The sequence below is a fragment of the Bombus affinis genome, chromosome 4 (assembly GCF_024516045.1).
Source record: "Bombus affinis isolate iyBomAffi1 chromosome 4, iyBomAffi1.2, whole genome shotgun sequence".
Lineage (NCBI taxonomy): Eukaryota > Metazoa > Arthropoda > Insecta > Hymenoptera > Apidae > Bombus > Bombus affinis.
The window spans coordinates 12,864,578-12,889,460 of NC_066347.1; the positions used below are offsets into that span (position 1 = coordinate 12,864,578).

General features: G+C 39.3%; 1 protein-coding gene and 2 long non-coding RNA genes across 6 annotated transcripts in view; 2 read left to right on the forward strand and 1 right to left on the reverse strand.

Annotated features, from left to right (window-relative positions):
• The window catches only part of LOC126915074 (protein O-mannosyl-transferase TMTC1-like), a 269,186-nt gene that overhangs the window by 123,534 nt on the left and 120,769 nt on the right, over nt 1-24,883 (forward strand). For all 4 annotated transcript variants that reach the window (XM_050719431.1, XM_050719427.1, XM_050719429.1 and 1 more), the window contains exon 3: nt 23,915-23,988. In XM_050719431.1, coding sequence (XP_050575388.1) covers nt 23,915-23,988 — 74 coding nt within the window. The remainder of the gene's footprint in view (nt 1-23,914; nt 23,989-24,883) is intronic.
• Nucleotides 1,332-1,881, reverse strand: LOC126915184 (uncharacterized). The gene is made up of 2 exons (XR_007710061.1): nt 1,822-1,881; nt 1,332-1,686 (listed from the first exon to the last, which is right to left on the reverse strand). It is a non-coding gene; the product is annotated as an uncharacterized LOC126915184 (long non-coding RNA).
• On the forward strand, nt 1,653-3,705 carry LOC126915185 (uncharacterized). The gene is made up of 2 exons (XR_007710062.1): nt 1,653-1,744; nt 1,833-3,705. It is a non-coding gene; the product is annotated as an uncharacterized LOC126915185 (long non-coding RNA).

Consider the following 24,883-nt stretch of genomic DNA (forward strand, 5'->3'; position numbering starts at 1 on the left):
ATTCAAACGAAAATCCACGTTTCAAGAGATAAACTGGTATCCATCGCGTTCATAATTGAACATCCTCGTCGTAATGATCTATAGTGGAGGAAGATACAGTGGTCGAACGACAAATCTCGAAAGCAAACATTCTATTCGGTGGTAGAAGGGGGTGGGTTGATCGCTGGTAATGCCACCGGCGATATTTTGCTTTCTATGCTATCCAATCGGAATTACAGCTCCCATCGGTTCTATTCGATTCGCTCGGTAAGCCTCATCATATTGCTATTCAGCCGCTATTCCGACAACAGACGCGGAATCCCTTTGTTTGTCCTTGTAGGCGTTGTTTACCAAAATCATTAAATCCGGTCCTGGATTGAATCCTTGATCGAACAACGCCGTGGGTGAGCGTTAATCAAGTTGTACGAGCAAGCCATCGAAAGGCCTGGCTTGCCAAAGACACGGAGTCTTTTGATCGTGCTCGAACGATCGTTTATCGCGGCGTGAAATGGCATCAGGCGTTCTTTGTGCAGATTTCCGTCGGTTTCGGTGGAATCGTGACACGTCATTTCGCGACTCGTGCGTCACGATTCATCTCTTCGCGTGTTATTCACGCATACATGTAGAAGCGTGTCGCGCGCGCACGCGTCAATGACGGGGACAACGAGACGTGTCCTCCTTGTCAAATCAGTTTGCGCGGTCCGTCCGCTGTTTGCCGAAATGATCAAGCGGTGAAAGCACGGCCGGTTTCTGGCTGTCGGATCAAGCCCTCGACCGAACGTTGAAAGGTAGCGCGTTAATTAAGTACAACAGCACCGAAGCGGCTGTTTCCAGTGTAAACCCTGACGAACAAAGGATGAACCGGTACGGAAGAGGGACGAGAGAGCCGGCTATGAAGAGGGTCACCGACCGTTCCTGGACTTGGTCGCGCGTTCAGGCTATGCGCGAATTTCCGCGATCGATCGATTATCACGCCTGTCGGTTCTACTATATAGGTCAACCTTTCGGGTCTGCTCCCACTTGGTGAATTGATTGCTAAAGTACCTGGAAGGAAACTGACTGAACGTATCGACGCGGAAGCGAGTCTGTTCCGTTTCCTACGAATACTTCGCGGAGTCCAACTGTCTGCTGTTTGAGCTAGTACGCGTCTCCGTAGGAAATATTAACTCGTACCGAATCGGTACAATTTCTGCGCCTGACATATTCTAGTTTATCCTAGTACCGACTTTATTACGTTTTTGCGACACGCAAGCATTTGAAATTTATAATTTATAAAATTTCATTTTAGAGAAAATTCTAGTCGAGGGATATATTCTTCGTTGTTCGAAATCTAATTGTTGCGAGACCGAATCTTATACATCAGATATCCTTTTATTCAGTTTAATTCATACAGTCTATTTTAGATATCCGCCGTGAAGTTATTTGAGTTACCACGTGATAGCAGATTACGAGATACACTCATCTTAGAAGATCCCAGCTTATCCACGCTTTCCTTAAGTGGATCCCGTTGTTAGTCGTACAACGTTCCGTCCATTCCCGTACCAATATCTTAGCTTATATACCTAAGTCACGCAGTCTTGGTTCAAACCATGTCTCTCAATCGCGTAACAGTTCCTTGCACGAATTCCTCCCTTTTCTCAACCGTTTCTCTCCTCGTGTAGTTTTCCCACATGTGTGAATCCCAATTTGACTGGATATAGCGTTTGTCTGCCGAATCGAACCAATCTTTAGAACGATTGTTTCGTGTGTTGTGGAATGCACACGAGTAGAACAGCGAAGTTTTGTCACGAAGCAAATTTTATCGACATATCTTATTAAACAGCAGATTGAATTGCTGTTTACGATCCAGACAGCCAGACGGATATTGTACGTTGTTAATTGGTAAAGCTATTTCGCGGATGAATAACCAAAATGGAATCCGCCTAGGAGATTGAATAAATAATTACGAAAGTTATAAAAAGCTGACTTATAGTGTCAGATCGCGATCAAAAAAGATTACATTTTAAACATTCACTAAGGTATATTTACCGATCTTCGTTACGTTTACTTAATTATAACGTCGTGTGTACGTTTCTAAAGTATGAAATATTTGTCCACCGATGAAACGTTAATTACGTTTGCGTAACTGAGGAAAACTAAAATTAGATTGGAAGGAAACTCGAAATATTTCCCTAATTGCCAAACGTACGTGGCTCCTCAGCTTTCAGTCAGCGTTTGTAATCAAAGGCACATCTCTGATTTGTGTCTGACAGAGCATAAGAGACCGTCCTACACATATAAGGTGTCTTCGCCTCAGGAGTTTCGTATTGACGATAAACACTGGCTATTAAAGCCGGCACCATCGATCGATGTGCTTCCTTTAAGCCCCTTTTCGTTCATAGGAACGTCTAGTCGCTGCCTTTGAATTAGCTTGTTTTCTGCTCTACTAACTCTAGCCGTATCGAAAGTAGCGTCAAATGACGCTCGTTTATGTCGCGAAATACGACTTCCCCTGCTGCAACTCTGTAGATCATCCGAATATTTCTGCCTTTATGCCTATTCCAAAATACAAGTTACACGCGTGTATACAAATTATTATGACTATTAAAAAAAAGAAAATAATGTTCGTATACCAGTTCAAAAGCAATCGATACAAAATTTATCAATATTTCCGAATTCAAGTTCTAATAGAGCTGTGTTGGAGTAGTATCTATATACTACCAGGTTTGCAAAATGGCAAACATATTTTAATGTATACTTTTCTTTCTCAAAAATGTTACCAACCATTCTTGAATATTCAACGACACTATTTATCTTCTTCGCTCTTCATTTGTGTTTTTTGCTCTGAACATCTTCATCGTTTATTTATACAGAAATTAGAAACGTGGAAGAACCGATTTTTCGTTATTCCGCTTCTGGCTTTTCTGTAGACTTCAGAGTAGTTAGCTTTTTCTTAGGTGTTTTACGACGATGCTTCCTGATGGCTTTCTTCGAATTTTCTTCCCGCTGCGTTCGATTTTTTTGCGTTGCTTCCGGCTATCAACTTTTCCGTATTATAAATTGCACGCGAAATTGAATGCATCGATTTTCCTAAAGTATATGTCCTACTTTCGGATATTTTTGTCGGATGGAAGCCATATAAAACTTCAAGTGACTCGTGGAAATATTTTCTTTCGCAGCAATGGGAAATTCTATGACAATTAATTTCTCCAGTGTCACGATAAATAAACCTGGTTTGGATGCTAATTTAAAAGGTATCGGCCAAGGTATCGAATGAAAGTTTGTTGATTCCCTAACTTTTACTCAACATATACTTCTGTTGTTATGTTGTGTACATTGTCTGTCTGAATGTTATGTATATTGCGTTAAATGATAGAATTAAAGATAAACGTAGACTCTAGGGAAAGCGGCCCCGGTGATCTTAACCTTGACGTATGTTGTCAAGATCAAGGTTATCGGGGCTGCGTCCCCTAAAATTAACGACTACCTTGCAACGTGAAAAAGCGAACACGACACAATCCTTGACTCTGCTGTGATCGATTTAAGACCATAAAATTAAAAAGACAAGTAACGCGTATCGATAACGACTCTTTTATACCTCGTTTCATTCTAAGAAAGTCTTCACTGCTGGTGAAAAAATACATTACGATGCTAGTTAAAAAATGATCCAGCTGAAATGATCCAAATTCTCAAGCTTCCAAAACGGTCTACTTTCACCGCAGTCGCAACTACGTGAAAAACAAACAATAGCGGAGGTTAAAACAATAAACGCATTTCGTTTTGTAGCGGTGAAATTGTCGGAAATGTTTTCACAGCAGGTGGCGCGCGAAAGTGTGATTCAGAGGCTTCTATTCTACTCGAAGAAAACTCGTATTCCGTCTTTCCGCGGAGTTATACGCGTTCCAGTGAAATCATTCGTGAAATCGCAGTCGTCCTTCGTTCCACCGGAACACAGGGCTCGTCTATTTTCCTGAAAGCAATCCGTTCTGGTCGACGATGGTGTCGGAGTAGGCAGATGGAAATTAAAGGGACCGACGAGACCGTGTAGGTGTTGCTTCCAGGATATTTTCGCGCAGGATCGACGGTTCGCATTTCCAGGTTAATGTCGACCGAGCAGAAGTCGCTTTTCTTCCTTTTTCCTCTCTTGCTTCTTCCTACTCCTATACCGAAGGTCGTTCGAGATTCGGATGGCACCAACAAGAAATTTTAGAACTTCCATGCATCATCGAGCGAGAGTATCCGGTAAGAGCTGGGCTACATGGGTTAAAAGGAACTTTTAGCGATAGAAGAAACGGTCGAAGGGAGGCTGCTCGAAGTGAAGTCGAACTTAAAGTAGGCCGCGTCGATATATACGAGTATGTACGTACGAGAGTAACATAGCGCATCTATCTGATTTAGAGATGCGTCTGACGAATCGAAAATATTAACTCGTAATCAGTATGCTGGTCATTTTATCGCGTAGACGATAGATTGAGCAATTACGCGTCAATTAAAAATATAAGGAAGATAGTATCGTTTGAATCATGGTCATTATTGCAAATGTTGAGTTTTTATGCATCTGCGGAAAATTTCGAAGGTAGAAATGAATTTATCCCACTTCTCGAAATCAGCCTAATTAAAGGAAGGAAAAAAGAAACTGTAATCTAAATCTCTATATCCGCTATAGATGCAATCATTTTTTAAATAATTTAACGTTTCTAGCGTTTTAATATCTCTACTTTATACTCTCGTCGTATCGACGAAATATCATTTCTGCACTGTGACGTTTCGTTCAATTTGAAATTTCGTTTAAGAGGTTACGAAAACAGAGGAAGAAACGCAAACAGAAAGAAGCACACGCGTCCCTCCTTCTATTTATTTCTGGAGATATACGTAAAGACTCGCCAGGCCATTTTCTTCTAACCTTTTTAATCCTCTTTGGCCTCTAGTGATTCCCGCGAAATTGTTCAGCGAACGGAAAACACCGTTCCATTTCTCGCCATTAGATACGGTTTGCCAGGGTAATCGCGAATTGCTACGGACATACCATTATTTCCTATGTATGCATGGCTACGTTCTTATTCGTGTTTAGCGAATAGTCGTACGAACTACGGCTCCCACACGATATTTCAATGCTCGATAAGGATAATGGGAAGTTCCTCTGAATTAACGGAGGACTTGCCGGGTCGACGCGCATTAACGAAGTAATTTACGAATACTTCTGGGTAACCGTGGGTTATCCAGCACATATGTCTTCGGCAACCTTCCGCAGACCATTCTTTCCCTACCACTGCACCACCGATATTATTATGCTACCCTCTGCAGCTTTATTGCGGATAAAGACATTTCTATATTGGCCCAGATTATTTGTAATTTATATACGATCCATAAAGCGTTTTATCCTGATTGTTCTTTCATCTTCTCTTATTTTATGCCTAGTTAATACGTGTTTTGCGAAAGTTATATAAATTGTTGAATATTCCATGACACTACATTGCTCGAAATTATTGAACGATGATTTTTGGCGTTAGTCTGATTATTATGTCCATTCTTTGCATACTTCGAATCTTCAATATCTAAACAAACGACGTTAGGAAATTATTGTCTCCATTATTGTCATTCTAGAATTTATTCGTTCTTGTATCTTTCTCTTGTTCGTTTTACGTAGATTTTCTCGTAAACGAAGGCCTTGTTATTTCGTCCAACGTTTCCTCACAGCGGTAGGCAAAGGAAGATATATGGGTATTTTTATTAGATTGTTATTAACATCCGAGGAAGTGTCATCACGTAGAGAGTTAAATATACACAACTATGGTCGTCTCGTCCTTAGTTCGCAGAATGATCCTCTTTCTTTCCTCGTCGCATTCGAATATCATTTCGATCACGATACTCGATTGTTCCGACTAATTTATTATTTCGCCGCGGCTTAATTGATCGAGAACTCGGTAATCGAAGCTGCGAGTCACAGAACTTTCGGGAGAATACACCATGGAGCACAGACGAGCCTCTTTGAGGCGAGATTGGATTTCACGAAGGGTGTCCCAGTTGGAATTCTCTGTTGAGGGAAGGAAACCAAGGTATCACATGTGCTGGCAATAGTGTTCAGTATTACCAACATCGATTACATTTGCTCGTGATCCATATTGTTCTACGGCATTGAAAATATGCCAGATAGGATAGATTAACGCTAGAATTATCAATCTCTAGTATCTAGATATGAATAATTATAATTAACGTCGTAATGAAAACAAATAGATATGTAAGTATTATGTAATCGAATTACGTATGATCCATTATGTTTTATCAAGATAAAGATTACAACGTTTGACAGATTAGGTTTCATGTTTGTACAAAAATGCGTCTGTAAAAGATAGACACCTTTCGGACATCCTAATATAAATACGATTATCTGTGTATTTTAGCGCAGTTAACTGATAATTGTAAAAGCAAAAGACCCGAAACACGTTCGTCTCGTAGGATCGGTAATTAGAATTTTAATCATATGTTTGATAATTATTGGGACAGAATCGTATTCGACGTGTTTGTTCCAATGGCCATTATTACGGCACGCCAAGACTTTTACTATTTTTCTTAGACTCGTTACATCTACCTCCCCCTGTTTTTAACCCCATGCCTTATAAATTGCATAGTAGTATTTTATCTATGATCGTTGTCTATTCGCCTTTAATACATCGTATCAAATGCAAAATATTTAGATATGTCTTCGGTGTAAGACAAAGAAATGAAAAGAAAAATCTTTTACAAATATAGCGTAACCTGCATTTTCTGAATACTAGAAAGTATCGGTTACCGTTAGTATTCTCAAATTTTTGTCTCTGCCCTACCATTGAACTTACCACCTTCTGTAGGAAAAGGCCAAACCCTTGTTCCTCGGATATCCATCCCAAAAGTCTTTAACTCATCTAACTTTAAACTTACGAACTTTTCCCTAAAGCTCACAAACTTCGATATCACAGATTCATCCACGTGATTTGATCATCGTTACGCACCGCTCAGTGAAAAAGAAGCTTTCTCATGCTTTCCAAATCAAACAAAGTCGCTCGATTATTCCAGGGTTGCGCTCGTTACGATGTGGCGTTTCCATGAAACTTGCTCGGTCCCGTTTTATACAGCGCTCGCCGGAATTGCCGTGTATCGATGTCGATCAAACGGTAACAAGGTCGATTGAAGCTTCCTTTAACGCGCATTATTAATGAGCGACCACTACGAAACGCCGTGCTGCGTCATCGGTAACCTAGATAGATTACGTTCTCACAGGAGAACGTAATTTGGATCATTACGGAATTATGTTAATTAAGAACGAGCTGGACGATTGGTGGCGCGATATTAAGGGGTTCCCGGAGACATATTCGTTATCTCGTGGGTCATCGATTCTCCGGTGTTCCCGCGGGACCGCGACTTTGGTCCGTTGGCAAGCACAGCGGCGACCTGGGGTTAACAGCGTGAGTTTAAAAGTGATTTATCTCTGATTTATGGAGGAAGAAGACGGCGCCGGAAGCCGAAAGTTTCTCGGCTCCTCGGCGGCCAGGCGGAAAGAATTATCGGTTGGGCACAATGGACAGTTGGCGATATCGTTTACACGTCGAATCCTACGACCGTTTGTTCCGCGAGCGGATCGTACCGAGGATAGGACAATGGCAGTTCCTTCGTTCATCGAGAAAAAGATCTCGCGTGTTCTGCGATCTATGCGGTTTGATCCGGGTCAGGAATAATGCCGATTGAAAGGAGACGACGACGCCCTTAAATCTTGGATAGATAGCTGGCGAACAATATGGCTCGTGTTGATTCATGTTTGCACTTACTCACTTTAATTTTCGAGTCTACTTCTCTGGCTGCAGGACGTAGCAGACGATTAGATGGGAATTTGACGATTTTATACGTGCATTTGCTAGTTTTTTGGGAAATTATTTATCGCTAATGTTAGTTTTTACTTATTATCGTGCTTTATAATCTTACCTATGACTTTTATTGAAATCTTTTATCTAGCTTAGAATTTTCTATAATTCTATAATTATCGGAATATCTTTTTAACGATATAAAAGTTTGATTTATGACTCTATTTATGATCGGAATTCCTTCTGAACCTTGTTGATCATTATTTAGAAAAATATATGACCAGGTTGTTCTTTTATAATTCTACTTTTAGCTACAAGATTCCACAAAGATACTTCCATTATATCTTAAAGCGAAGGCTAATTTATTGTAATTACTAGGAGATGCTTGAGCAACATTAGAGCATCAGTTGTATTTCAACGATATATGGTTTACTTGTTTATGACAATCGCGCATTAGTTAATTGGTTTTCCAAAATGTCTGAGAAGGTATCCACTACCTGATTCCGTTTATATAACTGAATATTCGAAAGTAATTAAGTTAAGTGGTTGTTATTGAAACAGACAGTTTGAAACTTTCTTTCGAGAATTCGTATTCGCATAATTTAACGAATAGAACTTCCTGTACATAAATACAATGATATTTACTCGAATGATATCAGTCTTCTGCCTTGACTATATTATATTACGTATTACTGGTGGACAGATCGAAAGGAAAAGACACTGTTTGTTTATAATAAAATTAATAGCACTCACGTCAATCTCATAATTGTATTTTACATTTCGTAATATTAATCTACAAAATTCTGCAAAATATCCAATTAATACCCTTCACATCGAAAGCACCGTCAACTTAAATATTAAAAGTTTGGTATGTCTTTTAAATATCTCTTTCTCTCTCTCTCTCTCTCTCTCTCTCTCTCTCTCTCTCTCTCTCTCTCTCTCCCGAGATATTTTCATGATTAATAACATTAGTAAATATGTAGTCAAATAAAGTTGGATTTTCAAATAAGTAGGCTCCATATTAATTGCTTGAATACTAACATTGATTTAAATGTGCGATCTTGTCGTATTTACAAATTATTATGCCATTTTAGCACGCTATATATGATCAATTACACAAGCAGTTTACTAATTGCCTGTAGATATTTATATATTTATGGGAAATTTAAACATGCAAATATAAATTTTACTCTATAAAATATCAAATAATTTACAAATTATGGAATATTGTTGCAACATTCAGGGAGTGAAAGAAACTCTGTGGAGCTTCTATTTCTTGAGTCGTGTTAAAAATGAATTTGAATAAACACTGGTTTCGTTCAAAAATCGATCATATTTTTCGATACGTATCGTAGCACGGAGTTATACCATCAGGTACAGTAACGCGCCATTAAATTCATGTTCTCAAAACCTTGCGTTACATTATTTTTCTCTGCTCGCCATCAGTACATTTCCAAAGAACTTACTCGTAATAATAGATATTAATCTGTATAAAATAAATATAAAAATTTAATAAAAATTTGGTGTGTTCTTAATTAATCTATTCGCAATTATATAATTATATAATATTATACGACACGTAGAACATCCCTGGCTAAAATCACCGAAAAACAGCAAACCTGCTTCGCTTTATTAATATATCGAATAAAACAACAAACAGTCCAAACATTTGGTATTTGCCATACGTTCATTCGTAAAAGTTATTATTCGATTATCCGAAGAAAATATTTCGAAAATATTGAAAGCAAACATTTCACGTTAAATCTGGCAGACGAATCATTTCATTATTGGCAGGTACGATCCTGTATTGAATAAAACGCGAACGTGATATCAAACGATAAGGCGTGGCGCAAAGTACAGCAGGTTGTTCGTTGTAAATTGCCAATCCGAATAAGGTAACTCTGTTTAAACAGCTGCGCGTCTCTTCAAACGATCAATAATGACTTGCTCGAGGAAAATCTTTTTCGGCAGTGGAATATCATATTCCGTATGGTATGATGTCCTGATGTCGATTCAAAGGGAGGAAGGCCGCCGTGCAAACGAAAAGAAGGAACGTCCAACCACGAGAAACGAGTTTAGGTACCTCTCCTCTCTTCGAAGATAGTGCGTTCTATGCACTACCTGTGCACGGATTACGTCAACGGTCTTGGATTTTGTTAGCATGAATATTTCACCTTTAGATCCCGCAAGCTCGCGCGCAAAACCCGGAAGGAAGATGCCAAAGATGAATTTTTACCGGTGACAAGGAAATGCTTCTCGATCAATTATGCATGTATCTGCAGCTGCGCGCCGCGTAAATAAACGCAAATCAAATTATCTCCGGAAACGAAACGAGACACCACGGTTTCGCGTTGAATTTCTCATCGAGATTGGAATTATACATCACTGTGTATTAAATACCCAAGTATGAATTTTTAATCGTCTACAGTTCTATCGATCCTTTGTTCAAAAAAAGCTTGGTATCTGAAGATAAATTTGACAATGCTTTTTTTTTTTTTTATTGGAGATGATTCTTTACTGAGAAACAATGCTGTACTTCATGTACGCTACCATAATTTCGCTTATGCTCGACCCTATAAAATAGAAGAAAGCGCCGACCTAATAAACTACGTTACGTTAAATCCTCCGCTAGGAAATGGGAGAAAAATAGGAAGTAGAGGAATTATTACTGAATGTTAGCGAGTCCTTAACGAAATGGCCAAATTACAGCGAGGGCAAAGAAAACTATTTGCTCTGGTAACTATTTTCGTTGGTATTCAAACCCGTTTTAGGTAGGTAATTGTCGAAATTACTCGGTTCGTTCGCGCGGAAACGTAGCGGGCCGAGACCCGCGCCACCCATCCAACCCCACACTCCACGACAGAAGTTGCGAATCCTGGTGAACGCTTTTAACAACAACCGGAAGTAGCCAGGCATCAGCTGTCTGAAGTTCCTCGCTCAAGTGTCTACAGTCTTGATTGCGCGATTCATAACGGCGAGAATCCGACTCGTTCATCCTCCCTCTTTCTATTTTCCGTTTCCGTATATTCGTTTCTTCGTAGTTGCACACGCGCCATAATGCTTTGGCTAGCTTGCCGATTCTTGTTGCTCGTTGCGGATCGCGCTCGTTACCTGGAGCTAAAAAGTGGAATTTATACTGGCGGGAGATGATGGCGCGCGAGCACCAGCTCCATCAACTTGCCAGCAAACGATGGAAAAAGGTATTTTTCTCGAGATCACTAACTCATCCGTAACGACACTTTGGACAAATTCGCTGTTTCCTCCGAACGACTGCGGTTTAAGGTTTTTCTGAAGGCTAAGCTCGTTTTAGGGCGAAACTGCCGCGAAAACGTTTCAGATCGACGTGATTCGAGTAAACCTGCAACTTTTGCGACCTCTCTTGTTAGCGAGTTGTTTCCTCCTAGCAGCTTTGTTCCTCCTAAATGGGACAAGTCGAATATCTGTCCGTGGATAGAGTTTGTCGCGTAGGACATTTATTTCACGGCTACTTTTAGTTGTGCTTTATCGATGTTTTATTTGCAATCGCTGTTAAGGTAGATATAGAGATCTTACGGGTTTAGAAATTAAAGAAGCTTTACCTTGGTTATTCCATTTAGATAAACGAACAGTTAAAGCGATAAAATCTATTGACAATTCTTTAAACAGATGGAAATTTTTTCTTCGAGTAATTTTATCAACGATTCACTGTATTCCAATGTAATAATAAATATAATGTACTCGAAAGCAAAATAGTTCTCTGCTAATTAGAACATTTGTTACAGATGATGTTTATTTGCTTATACGTCGTGTAATGATTGGTTTCAGATTGTTTGTCTTCGCGATACTAGAAATACAATACCGCGTACAATGTATCGTAGAAATCGTTTTATCCCATACGTCCATGTTCTATCTGAAAGATATAAATTTCCCCAAAAACGGTTCACATCAAAGGGAAACACTCGACTTTTCTTCTACTCCTCTTCAGCTTTATATCCGAACGAGTACGAGTAACGCGAATAACATGAAATTACTAAGCCTGCGCTTAATCGAAACGAAAGAGCAATCCTCTATAAAGATCGAAAATACTTTCACGTCTAATCGTACAATTCCAGTATTTTAAATCTTGATTCGGCGCATGGAAAACCGCGAAAGTAATACCATTCGACTAACTGGTCTGGATGGAAAACAGGGCGATTTCGCTATTCGCTGGTCGAGATGAAAGGCTTCAATTTCGGCGGAAACTATCAAAGCGATCCCATAAGGTTACAACGCGGCATCGTTATCGTCCTTTTTGTCCGTTCCATTCGATATCGCCGTTAAAATTCGCTTTATCCCAAAGGAACCGATAGGGAAGTCGAGGTCAAAGCGGGTCGCTCGCGACTATCTAGAGCAACTCGAGGGCATTAGTCGACAAGTGCATTAGTCGGCATAACTCAGCCGCTATCACGACGGTATGTAAATGGCTGAGTTGTTGCTCGCTATTCCGGGATCCAGATAACAATTTCTGTCCGATAACATACGCCACGGTGGACCCTCTCTACGGCATGGTCGGCGAACTTGCGGTAAGTTTTGCGTAACCGTGCAATTTACACTTGGACGTCATAGGAAATTGATTCTGCTCGGTGACGACTAAGATTAGCAATCTCCTGCTACACGTTCAAACGCCTGTATATTCAACAGGCTACTAATTGAGGTCATTAATTAAGCGTGCCCACCAACCGATATTATCCGGCATGTGACTATTTTAATGAATCGTGCTTAATTTATTTTGCTCACTGTCGAGTACGAGAATCAGAGACTTTGATCGAAGATAAATTTGGATAATTAGATGAAACAACGAGTTTTCGAAATAATATACAAATTTTTGGATTTTCTACGAATGTGTGTGTGTAATAGAGTATTTATTTTATTTCGATTTTCTTTTTGCTTACGTAACCGATTTTATTTAATTCGATGTTGCTTTACGTATAATTATATTTACACGTTATTGTGTTCGAATAATATTTACACAACGTTCTTGGATTAAATTGGCCTAAATAAAAATTATATTGGAGGATAACATAAAAAGATAAAACGTGTAAATACGTAGGTAGCTATATTAAAAATGTTTGGATTATAGTATCCTGTCAATTTGTTAGGGAAGCATAGAAGCTTTTTAATAAAATTAACTCGTATTGGCGAGTGGACATTTCCTTCTTTATACATTTATCATTATGGGATATGTCTGACACAGCACGATGCGTCGTTTATTCTACTTATAGTCGCGTAGCTTTAAATTGGATTCTTTCTTTTGAACGCTGTATTTTTATTTGCCTATTCTTCTGGATAATAGCATATAATTTATCAATATGAAGCCTCTCAAAAATAACTCTCATAAGTCAATTGTATACTTCGTTCGTTTAAAAAGTAATCAAATCGCTCTACATCTATAGCGCTTCAAAGTACAAGAAAAGTATTTTTAAATCCTGTGCCATAGAAAAGAGAATTAAAATAACATTTTGTACAGTACAGTGAGTAATCTGCTAGCGATCATTTCGTTATTTGTACGCTTGCGACTATGTATAGGTTCGCAAGATAATAACGCGTGGAAGTAACTCAACATGTGCGTTCTTTATGGTTGAAAGTTTATGTCCAGAAATTTCGTAATTCCAGTTCATAGCAACCATACTACGTACGTCGTACCTATACAATTCAAAATACCCATAGTTCGCTTTTATTCTCTTTGCACCTTTCGAAAATTCCTCTGGTTTCGACAATGGTGAAAAAGTTTCACAAAGTATCGCCAATACTATTACAAACTGGCCAAGCGTTGCAACTTAAAGCACCGACAGTCTAGCAGCGAGTGTCTGAAACGGCGCACTAGTTGCCCGCGGAAGGAAACTTCATAGAAGCCCGTCTTGACTGGGGTTGGAAAATGGTTTTATGCAAGTTGCAAGAAAAGAGGCCTGCCAACTCCACTTGGGAAAAGGGCTTTGCCACCGCATCTCGCTTTCCTCGTTTCTTCCACCGGCTACCTTCTTCTTTTCCTCGATCCCCGCGTTCCTCTTCCTTTTTCTTCGTTTCCGCCGTCATCGTTTGCCGACCTTATTCTCGAATCGTTTCGCGGCACAATCCTGTGAACTTTCTTTCGTCGATATCGTGAATCTCCAGTATGTGCGCGTGGTTAAGTAATATTCCGATATAGGAATAAGCATAAGAATTTGATTCTTCATCGTCTGTTTTTCGATAACAAACGCTCAAACAAACGTGAATTTTACTTCGATCTCGTTTTATAATCGAATCACTGCTACGTCGAATTATTTCACATTTATCTGTTTTACGAAACTTTCTAAATGCTTCGTATTGATCGAAGTTCAATTATCAGAGTCGACCGGTCAAAATGACAAGTTTGTAATTTCTTCTAGAAATTTTGTCGATTTGCCGCATATTCTTGAAACCTTGAACGATTTTTTCCAAAGTATGTTGGATAAGGACTTGTTCTTTTCCCTGCCTGATGCGTTTTTCCATGTAACCTCGCGTTTTAATTTTCGTTTCTTCGATTCAAGTTCTATGTTATAGTCGACTAATTCCAACTCTTCTGTAACACGATAATCCTCTTTCGACGTCGCACATCGTTAAAAATCTACAAAACCCATTATCTCTGTCACGATTTTCTTCTCTCGCGAGAACCGATCCCGTAAACCCTCTGTCGTCAAGCCTGTCGGAAGGATCCACCGCTGCAGTGTCTCAACAATTACCGTCACCACAACCGTTCAAGCGTCAGAACCTATAAACCCTACGGACTTATAAATCCGAACTTATAAATCGACGAACGCACCGGAGAAATTGCTTCGGAGCGACGTCGCGTCGCCGCTTGCTATCTCGTCGCGCGACATTATTGTAGCCGGAAGAGGTATCGACAGAATTACGTATCGAGCGGAAATCCCTTTGTCGGGAAGGCTCGGTCCGTGAACCGGCGAGACCGATAGTGGCGTGCATTCCACCGCGTCGACGTTTTGTTCTATAAAAGTTGCCGAGGCAGTGACCGCGAGCTTTTCTCTCTGGACTCGCCTTAAGAACGTCGAAGCTTCGACGAGTAATTGGCGACAAATAGAGAAAAGACTTCGACGACAGTGGCCATTCTTGACGGTCTGGTCATCCTTGCGCTTCGTTCGAGAGTTTCGACGTTCCTTTAGACATTACCCGCGATTCCGATTTCTGAATTTTCGAATGACAAAGAGACCACGTTGACTCGCTCTTAACGAGCTTTTAGAAGGATCAGCGGCGCGTTAGCGAGTAGCGGAGCGGTTACCGATGTTTCAGGAGGACGAGCGGATGAGACATATTCTTATGCAAATTTGTTGGTTTTTCTTTTCCGAACTCGTTGACGACGATTACGCTGCACGTGTTTATGCGTGTCTAGAGAATTGAAATCTGTAGAACGACTCGCTGTGTTCGTAATATGGCAAAATACTTAAGAGCACGCATTGTATTAGTATTTACTTTCAAGTAGGTATCGTGACGTATGCTTTAAAAATTTTAATTTTAATTGTAAAATTGAGTACAAGAGGGTTTAATATAACAGAACTTGCGTGTTCAGAACAGCGATAAATCCAAGTATGTCAATTTTGAAGTACGCGAAGAAAAAGTACGTAATTCTATCGATCATATTATAAATTGACTAGTTCGAAGAAATACCATTATTCACTAACTTCGAAAGCCCGAAAATAAGCTTGTTGAAATAAAACGGACGATTATCAATCGTTCGTGGCCATCGATCGTTCGATTTCTACGCTAAAATAAATGTCCCTATCTAACACGTGAACCTCAGATATAGAACAACAGAGAAAACCATAAAAATAGTAATATAGAAATAGTTCGAAGCTGAGAGAATTTGTTATCCAACTCATCGTTCTTTTCTAACGATGTATCACAAAAAGGGCAAGTAAAATTCACAGCCAAGATGACTGTGTGTATATATTTTGTAAATTTGAAATTAAACCAGGACAGAGATTATTCGATTAACCCGAGGGCAAAGTACACGATCCTGATATATCGGTGACTATTTTCACAGGGCGTGCGATATCTCGATGACGTCAGCAGCATCAGGGTACGTGATCGATGGAAGAGCGTAATGCTTCTTAAAGCCTGGCGTTTTTGTCGATAATAATATTCTCTGGGAAAATTTATGCTCGTCAGGAAAATGGGACCGTTTCGCTCTTCCTTTGGAAATGAATGGAACGACGAGATGAGAACTAAGACAAATCTAACGGAATGTCCCGGGTTGTTAAAGTTAGACAAGAATCTGGTATTACGAATGTCATCTCATTCCATGTTATAACATCTTATAATACTATATTCCTAGAATCGATGAAATCTTATAATTCTTGAAATCTGACAGTTAAAGAATTTGCGAGTGACAAGTATATCCTGCACGAAAAGCTCGTCGGAATTAGAATTCGTTGTTGAGCTTCGTATTGCGAAGACACGTTTAATAAATTGGAATGGTATGAACTATTTCTTGTGTTGAATGAAAATAGAAGTGACTTGGTTGCAGATCAATTTATCTATAGGATATTCTTTGACAGAATTGTCGAATTTTCTGTCACTTTTTGACTCAAGGTGCTGAGAAAGTCACAGAATCGTTCGTCGCTTTACAGTTATTGAATTTGATAAATAGTTATGTATAAATAGTTTGATAAATACATGGCAGAGTACAACGAACGCGCTGAGCATAATATAAAACTACAGAAGACGTTATTTAATATCCTGTGTGTACTTTTGCAAACGATAAGTTGGTAAACTTCTGCATAAAGCGCGACGAAATTTAATTTCCTAGAAACGCATAACGCGATCTATTTAGAAATTCAAAGTCTCATAGGTAAGAAGATAACTAAGAAACGCGGCGTGCGTTCCTTCTTTAAAATTCCATTGTATTAACAATTCAAACGAGGTTAACAGCCTCGTTGTCGCTATGTAGAGCAGAATAGGAGCGGGGACAGAGACAAAAGTAGACGATATTGTCACGTCCCAAACCGCCGCGTTATAAACGCCTTAACGTCCTTAATAAGCTTGTTGTAGCAGTAAGGATTATTGGCCCCGGCGTTCTCAGCCACCCCTTCGTCTTTTCGGTAGCAGTTTTCGCGAATGAAATTCGAGGGAAGGTAACGACGTCGTTATCCAAGGGATACAGTCGAGAATGGAGTTGGCAGCTTGTAAGAAGATGAAGGTTTAATAAAGACCGCTGTAATATTAAAGCAGCGGATTGCCCGCAACGCGTAACCACGAATCACGCGACTTCGTCGTTGCTTTTGTGCAAGCTGCTCTATGATGTGGTAATATCTTCTATTTGGTTAAATCGCATGCCTGTTAAAATCTGCACAACTGTGAAGGCTTTTCCATTTGTTCCATAAAGCCGTTGAGGTGTAATAGATATGCTGTATATAACATCATATAAATATCCTTATAAATACTACGTGTACTTGTGTACACAAGCGCGTGTTTCCTTTACCTGTACGATATATCACAGATTTTTAATGATCTTACGAGACTGCGAGTGCCAGTGAAAATTGCAAGGTAGGGATAACTATATATACGTCCTACGGCAACCTGATTCATGCTACGTATTAGAATTCCACGTGAAGACACCGCATACGTTCTCAATTTTGGGAGAAGCGGTCGTTAATCCCGCCAGCTCGAGTCTATTTAATGTCTACCGCATCCATCATAAATTTGCATTCCAGGGTCGCCATTGAAAAGCAGGAACCTTGAATACCCGAAATTCTATCTCGATCCTTCCCAGCTTCCTTCGCCTATATTCGCTTGTTACAAAAATCAAACACATGAACTGTATCGTACATGCGGAAAGATAAAAAAAAACGAGAAGGAGGTTCTAATATCTCCTCTGCTCTATAAAGGGAAAGTTGAATTTCCATGAAATCCAACTGGTATCAAAGACGTAAGTTATACATTACAGAAAGAGGACCCGAAATGCGTATACTTTACCCTGATAATTCCATAAAATGATAAAACAGACAGTCTCATATCAGTCGTATATTACGTCGCAGTATGTTGTAAAGGCTCGCTTTTTATCTTTAAAAGCAGATACTTTTTCATTATATTCTGCGATAAGATAATCCCGACTACTCGCGTCCACTCGTTCAAGATACGATCCAATTAGCAGGAAAAAATTGGGAGTAAAGATGTCGAGGAATTCTGTACGTTTATGCTGTCACTTTACGATGAACGAATCTGTGCAATTAAGTCCATACGTTTCCTGATAATTGAAAATTAATCCCATACCTGGTTAACCAACTTGAGACGTTTAGGAAAAGTGGAGTTTATCAGTTTCGCTTTCAAAAGGTTCAAATATGCAGTGGCTGTAATCGTCTAATAAAGTAGAACCATTATAAGTAACTGACACACAGGCATGTCTTGAATGTGGAATTAATCTCTGGAGAATATCTACTTTTCTCGATAGTCACAGATACATAGTAAGTCTTTAACAGAATATTCTCTTTACTAGTTTCTAGTTGGATTTTATATTTCTATCGAAATTTATTTTTTATTAGACGAAGAAATTGAATTAATCGTGAACTTTCGTGTACTTTCAACGAATTATCAATTCTCTAGTCAGCGATTATTAACGTAGTATTATAATTTAATTGCAGAGTCGTTTCACGTAAATATCGTTAAATGTAGAAAATATTGAAATCGGTATCGTGTAAAGCGACAGTAAAAATTATTTAATATAGTAGTTGCCGAACTAAGATTATAACAGTCATTTCCAAATTATTGCAATAATAGGCAAAATAATCGTAACAAAAACAAGAAAACACTGTGTTGCTTCTAATTTCATAAATCACTGGGTTAAGCTGTGTTATTAACATATACAGGTTACAGTACTCCTTAATGTCGCTAATTATTAACGCGATATGTTACACGATATAGCGGAATTAATTAATTTCCTGCCATATTGATGTTACATGGCTAACCACATTTGATCCTCCGTTACCACACATATTATATTAATTGTACATTATAGATTAACATTATAGATTATAGATTAACATATTCATATCTATACATTAATAACGTATACGTTATCAAGGTACAAAACTTCCCTATAACATTCATAATTTGCAAATAAAATACAAATAAATACAAAATGCAAACATAACGTACAAATAAATATTTATAGGATATAATTCTAAAGAAACGATACGAAGAACTGACCTAGTAATATTCGCGATATCCGAGAGAAGATAACGATGAAACCGGATTCTCTCGAAGTTGGCAAGTATTCGAAGATTTAGATAGATCTGCAGAGGTAAACGCGTTACGTGGTAGAGTTGGAAATCAAAGGAATCGACCGTTCCGACAAGTCTGTTTAGCCCTCGGAATTCTCGCGTTAATTACGCGCGTCTGTGACTACGGAAAGGCGCGGGAAAGTAAAAGGAATGCAATCCGATATAAAAGAGCGTGGAGGAGTTGCGAGGAGAAAGCTCGAGGCCGGAAGAAGAAGAGGGCGGATAAGCCACCTCCGAGTAACGAGCGAACTGCTACGGAACTACCGCCTCATATAATCAATTAGGACTCTTGAACGAGTGAGATGGTAATGGAGTTGAGCTAAGTACAAACTGGAGCAAACTGGCGTCGACTTGAACGAACGTATCAACCACCGCATCCTCCCGGCTTCGTCTACTTCCATCTATCCGCTTCCACGAGAACCAGCGATCTTCGACAACTTGAGAATTTATTAAGTATCGCGTATAACGTCATTCGCATGATCTTATTCTTATTTTCCCGTGATTCCACGTTCGTACTATTTCGCTTGATGAATCGAACAATATACGAATGACCCGGATATAACGATGAACGTTTTTAAAGAACGGATAGAGGCGATTAGTAGACTTTGTATATTTATGTAAATGCAGAATTTTATGAATATAACTGGAAAAATAGGATTCATAATTTTGCAGATTCATATTTCTCTAACCACAGTTAGAGGGGAAGGATCTACGTAAAAAAAGTTGGCTTCACCCTCTGAATATTATAACGAGCGTTACAAGAGTTCAGAGAAGCCCAAAAATTCTCTCGATTGCACAACGTTCGTTTTAATCCGTTTTTCCCACTTGAGGGTAGAGCCGCCACTTAGGTTAATCGTCGGTTGGTGTTTTTTTCGAAATTACCCATTATCCCTGGCCATCAATTCGAGGGACATTGAAGGCGCGTGAAAGAATCTATCACAAAGTGGCCAGAGTAATCTCTGTTATCTTAAGTAGACCCTTCGTTTATGGCTCCTTGGTCCTCGTCGAGACCACTTTCGACTCCTTTCTCATCCCCTTGACGTTGACGGAGTATTGTTCCACGTCCGAGATTTTCCTCGAAGTTCCTTCCACTAAGCGGATAGGGTAGATAAGAGGACGAAGGACAGGGTCCTCGGAAAATGTCAACTTGTTGTTTATCTTATACCGATTTCGTTTTGGCCCATTTACCTGTGATGAATCTCACGCCCTGAATTGCTATTATAACTCGTAAAACGCGATACGTCGTGTCACTTAGATAATATTGTATTGCCGCGAAAGATCCGAGATTAGAACGATGCTCGCTGATAGCAATAAAATTGAAGCCAACTAGTTTATCGCAATATGCAAACGGTATAATGGATCATACGAGAGAACATAATCAAATTTTATTAAGATAATTTTACTTGTTTGTCTCACCTTCCTTTCGCAGATCTCCCTGAAATATAAGATTCTCGCGAATATACATTTTATGCTTCGTTTCCAAATATTGCTTAAACGTATAACTATCAGACTGTAGATATTTATGCCTTTTTGGGAAATCTAGGGTCCCAAAAGTCTACAAAATGCATATACCTAACGTGCAAAAACATATAAAATAACCAAAGTGATCTGAAACAATCCGATGTAAGCTAAATTTCATAAATTAATTTTCGAGAAAATTCTCGATGTTGCCTATGTAGAAATGTACATTTCGAGCAACAGTAGCTTCGACGACAATCGAAGCACGTTTCTAATAAGTAACCATGCGGAATGCAATTAACGTTTCATTAAATCGTTCTCCCTTGGTGGAAGAGCTCGATATCTTTCCTGTATTCTTTTCGTTTCTTTTCATCATCCGAAGGGAAAGGGATTGATTTATTGCTTTCTGATGTAGCCGGCCACGTTGAAAGTCATATTCATCAATGTCCATCACGGTCGCAATTATAGTCGAAATTTAATAATAACGCGAGCAACTGTATCGGTTTTGCTTTCGTGCATCCTTGAACCATCCATAAAATGTATGAAATTAGCGGATCGGCGTATGCAACGGCGCTTCATTAACGGTGACGTAATTTATTGCCGTACAGGACAGTTAATAATAATGAGAATTTAATGATACGGGGGAAACTTCGAAATTTCCCAGACAAACGTTAATCATTTTTCGAACGCAGAGAATACGCGTATCTGTACATTGTTAATCATGGTGTGCCACGCGTCAATGAGAAATTAATATAGCTGAATAGAAAGATGTAACGTTTCGATGCTTGACGTTCACCTAATTTCACCAATCGCCGGACCAAAATTTAACGAAATTAAATGTTTCGCGATTGACGATGTAATATGCGTGGAAACGAACGAGATTAAATTGGAAAAGTGAAATAACATTTTCCCCTAGGAGATTTCCTATCTGATTTTCGAACTCAGACGTTTTTCAATGTTTTTAATTCTGTAAAAAGCGTTGAGTCTGACAAAAAAAAAGATTATTATCGTATTATTATCGATTATTATCGATTATTTATCGTATTATCGAAGATACACAAAAGGTTTGAATTCTAGAAAATTTTATAAATATTATATTTTAATTATTAGTATTGCAAAGGGTTATAACAGAGTTATTTTTTTATCTTTTTATTTAACTTATATTCTGGAAGATTCAATTACAGTTGAACATTTGTATTTCTGTTTAGTAGAGAATTCATCTTTGTTCTGTGTATCTATTAAAATTTATTCTCCGATGCAAAAATCGTCTGCGATATTACACATGTACATGAGAATACAAATAGCAACATTCTCATAGCTCGCGTAAAATATGTAATTCTTTATTTCTAAATTAATATTACCGTATCTTAAATTGTTAAAAGTAGATGATAGCACTTGTTAGAGAAATAAAAAAAGCTACAGAAAAGGTTAAAGATTGTGGAACCTTTTTCTTTCTTTTCTTTAATTGGCGCTATTCAAGAATCATCGAAGAAATTAATTACAAACTATAATCTCGTCTTTTCACCTCGTTTAATCGTACATACTGGAAATTTTGACGAAAGGATAATCCAAGTCATTGTGCGCAATTAATAACGAATAACTCTGACTATATATCGTAAGTATAGTTCGATGTTATAATGGTTGTATAAAAGTTGCTTATATTCTGAGCAATAACGTCATGTAAGAGACATATTTGCGACTTGTTTCACACAATTAGCCGTAAATTTCCAAAATATATCCCACACTCGTTCGTTGCGTGTTCCCGCCGTTCGTCTATTTTTCCATCAAACAATTCACAACGTTCGCGACAAGTTGGCATTCGGCGATAGCGGCAAATGGAACAGCGTTACCGCAAACGTAAGCAGGTTATCACGAAAGTAACAAAGTTGATTACAACTATCGATTAACCGAAATTGAAAATTCGTCTACCCAACCAACAATAGAGACGCGAGTTTCTGCAGACGGTGCGGTGTCGCAAATTAACGCGGAATAGTTGTTAGACTGGATGACGGTAGCTGCATGCGCGCGTGCAGGGACCGTATCGTAGATCGGAAGATCAATTCCCCCGGACCTCGATTCAAACTTCTTCGAAACGATCCCGTTTAACAAGCTCTCGTTCGAAAGCTACGAATTAAAAGTGTAGTATCGTGAACGAAAGGCCTAAGAGATATCGGACGAACCATAAACAATGCCGCGAGAAAATCGAAGTGTCGATAGGTCCAACAATGTATCATCGGCCCTTCGATCGAATAGTTACGCGGAAATGGCCTGCGTGATCCTGGCCATGAGCGGTTGCGGAACACGTGCGTGATGGGGCTAAGATAAAAGACAAAGGGATGCTAAGGGAGAAAGACGAATTAATAGTCGGTGTTAGTTGAGAAGTCAGAGTGTGTGAATCGAGAAGTCAGGGAGATAGCGTTGTTAGCGTTCTCGAGAGAGTGTGGTCCGCGTGAGGGAGAACGTTGGAACCGTAGTGACGAGAGTTGCAAATCAACTATTTAGTTGTCTTAATTATAGTACGTCATTGTATTTAGTTCATGTTAAATAACCAACGTTTTCTGTTTAACCAACATCTGTTTAATCCATTGTAAATAAACTAATTGAAATCCTACGAAAGGGACTTTCGGTTTCTCATTTCGAGTGCCCGTATCAGCGGCGCGAGAATCTCAGAATTAATTCGTTGGGTATGGTTGACCGATTCGTCGTAATGGACGATGTCCGTAAATTTCTAAGATGCAACCCGCTGAATGAAGGAGAATGAAAGGAAAAGGGAGCGTTGGAGCGGAACAAAGAAGGATAAAACGAAAAACGGAAGATGCTGAGGCCACCCAGTGGCACATACGAATCTATGGATCGAGGTGATCCTCGAGAATCTTGGCACCATCCGAGCCGGTAGCTCAAGACGATCTTCGGGAAGCACGGTTATTCACTGGTGGCGAACTGTCAATAACTTGGCCAGGCTCTCTTCTCTTCTCTTTCAATTCGTGCCTGGCCCTTTGGATCACATGGCCGTGTTCCTCGTCGTTTGTCCCGTGAAAGGGATCCCCTCGTTGGCTTTCTGGCGCGTCGTGGCCTTTTCGTTTTACACAGCCAAATCCAATTTCAGTCCACCGCCTACCCTGCAAGATCTTCGCACTGGCTCGAACGTCCATTGTGCCCTTCGATTTAGCTTCTCGGTTCTTGTGTCGAGAATCTACAGATTTACCACTTTGGTATTAATGTTTCCGCGTGGAACCGATCATTCGGGTAGTTTGGTTCTGCGACGATTTTTAATATTTCTGATACAAAATAATTTATTTGCGCGATACAGTTTATATAATTTCTGATTCTATTCGACACTTATCTTATATCGACACTCGTATATCAGATTTTCATGACATTTTCTTCTTGTTTCAGGTAACTGGCATCGTAGGACGAGCAGACGTACTCGCTTGCATCTTCTTCTTATTGTCGTTTCTCGCTTACCATGGGTGAGTGTAATTTTATATAACAACAATAGGTCCATACAAAACAATAATCCTGATCCAGTGATAATTACTTTTCGTCCACTTGCTTCGTCATAATTGTTTACTCGTAGTTAAATTAAACGAAGTGAAACGAAGTTGAATTTACTATAAGAACGTTTCCTAATTTATTGTACATGCTCCCTACCAAATGTAATAATCAGATTGCAGATTTCTATGCGTACGAAATTTAAAGATATCGTCGAGTATCGGTGGCGATACTTAACAGACAAAACTAGGCTTCTACCTTTATTATTTTCTTAAAAAACCATCATTCAACGATAATGATTCCTTGCTTTGTCTATTAGCAACTGACGCATTGTCGTATTACAAATTCATCGTCGTTGAAACGTCAAATCCAGCAAAGGACGCTCTAGCGAAAAATTCACGGACGTCAGCCCGTGAAAATCCGTATCAAAAGAATAACAAAAGCGATCCTCTCTGTTTGTTCTTGCGTTCAGGTTGCGAGTAACTAAATAAGGTAGCGTGCCAGAGGCCATAATACAGCCATAATTTCATAGAACCATAGAACTTACCAGGTGTGCAGATACGTACGTATGTACGTCAGCGACGTCGAGCGTCGCTAACCGTTGAGACGACGCCAATCTGACGTTGAAACAACGGCCCATTTATTCTCATGAGCGACTAGGCGGTGTGTGGAAATTATAAACTAAACTAATTTACTCCCTCGGGCCCCGAAGCGACAGCCAACTATAGTGTATGCCGGCTGGTTGATCGCTTTCGAGCGTTCCTCATCCTCTCTAACTTTCCCCCTTTGGTCGTTTATATCGATCCTTAAACGTGAAAATATAAAGTGCTTACGAGCACGATCCCGCGAACTTACCGCGGAAATCTTTTTATC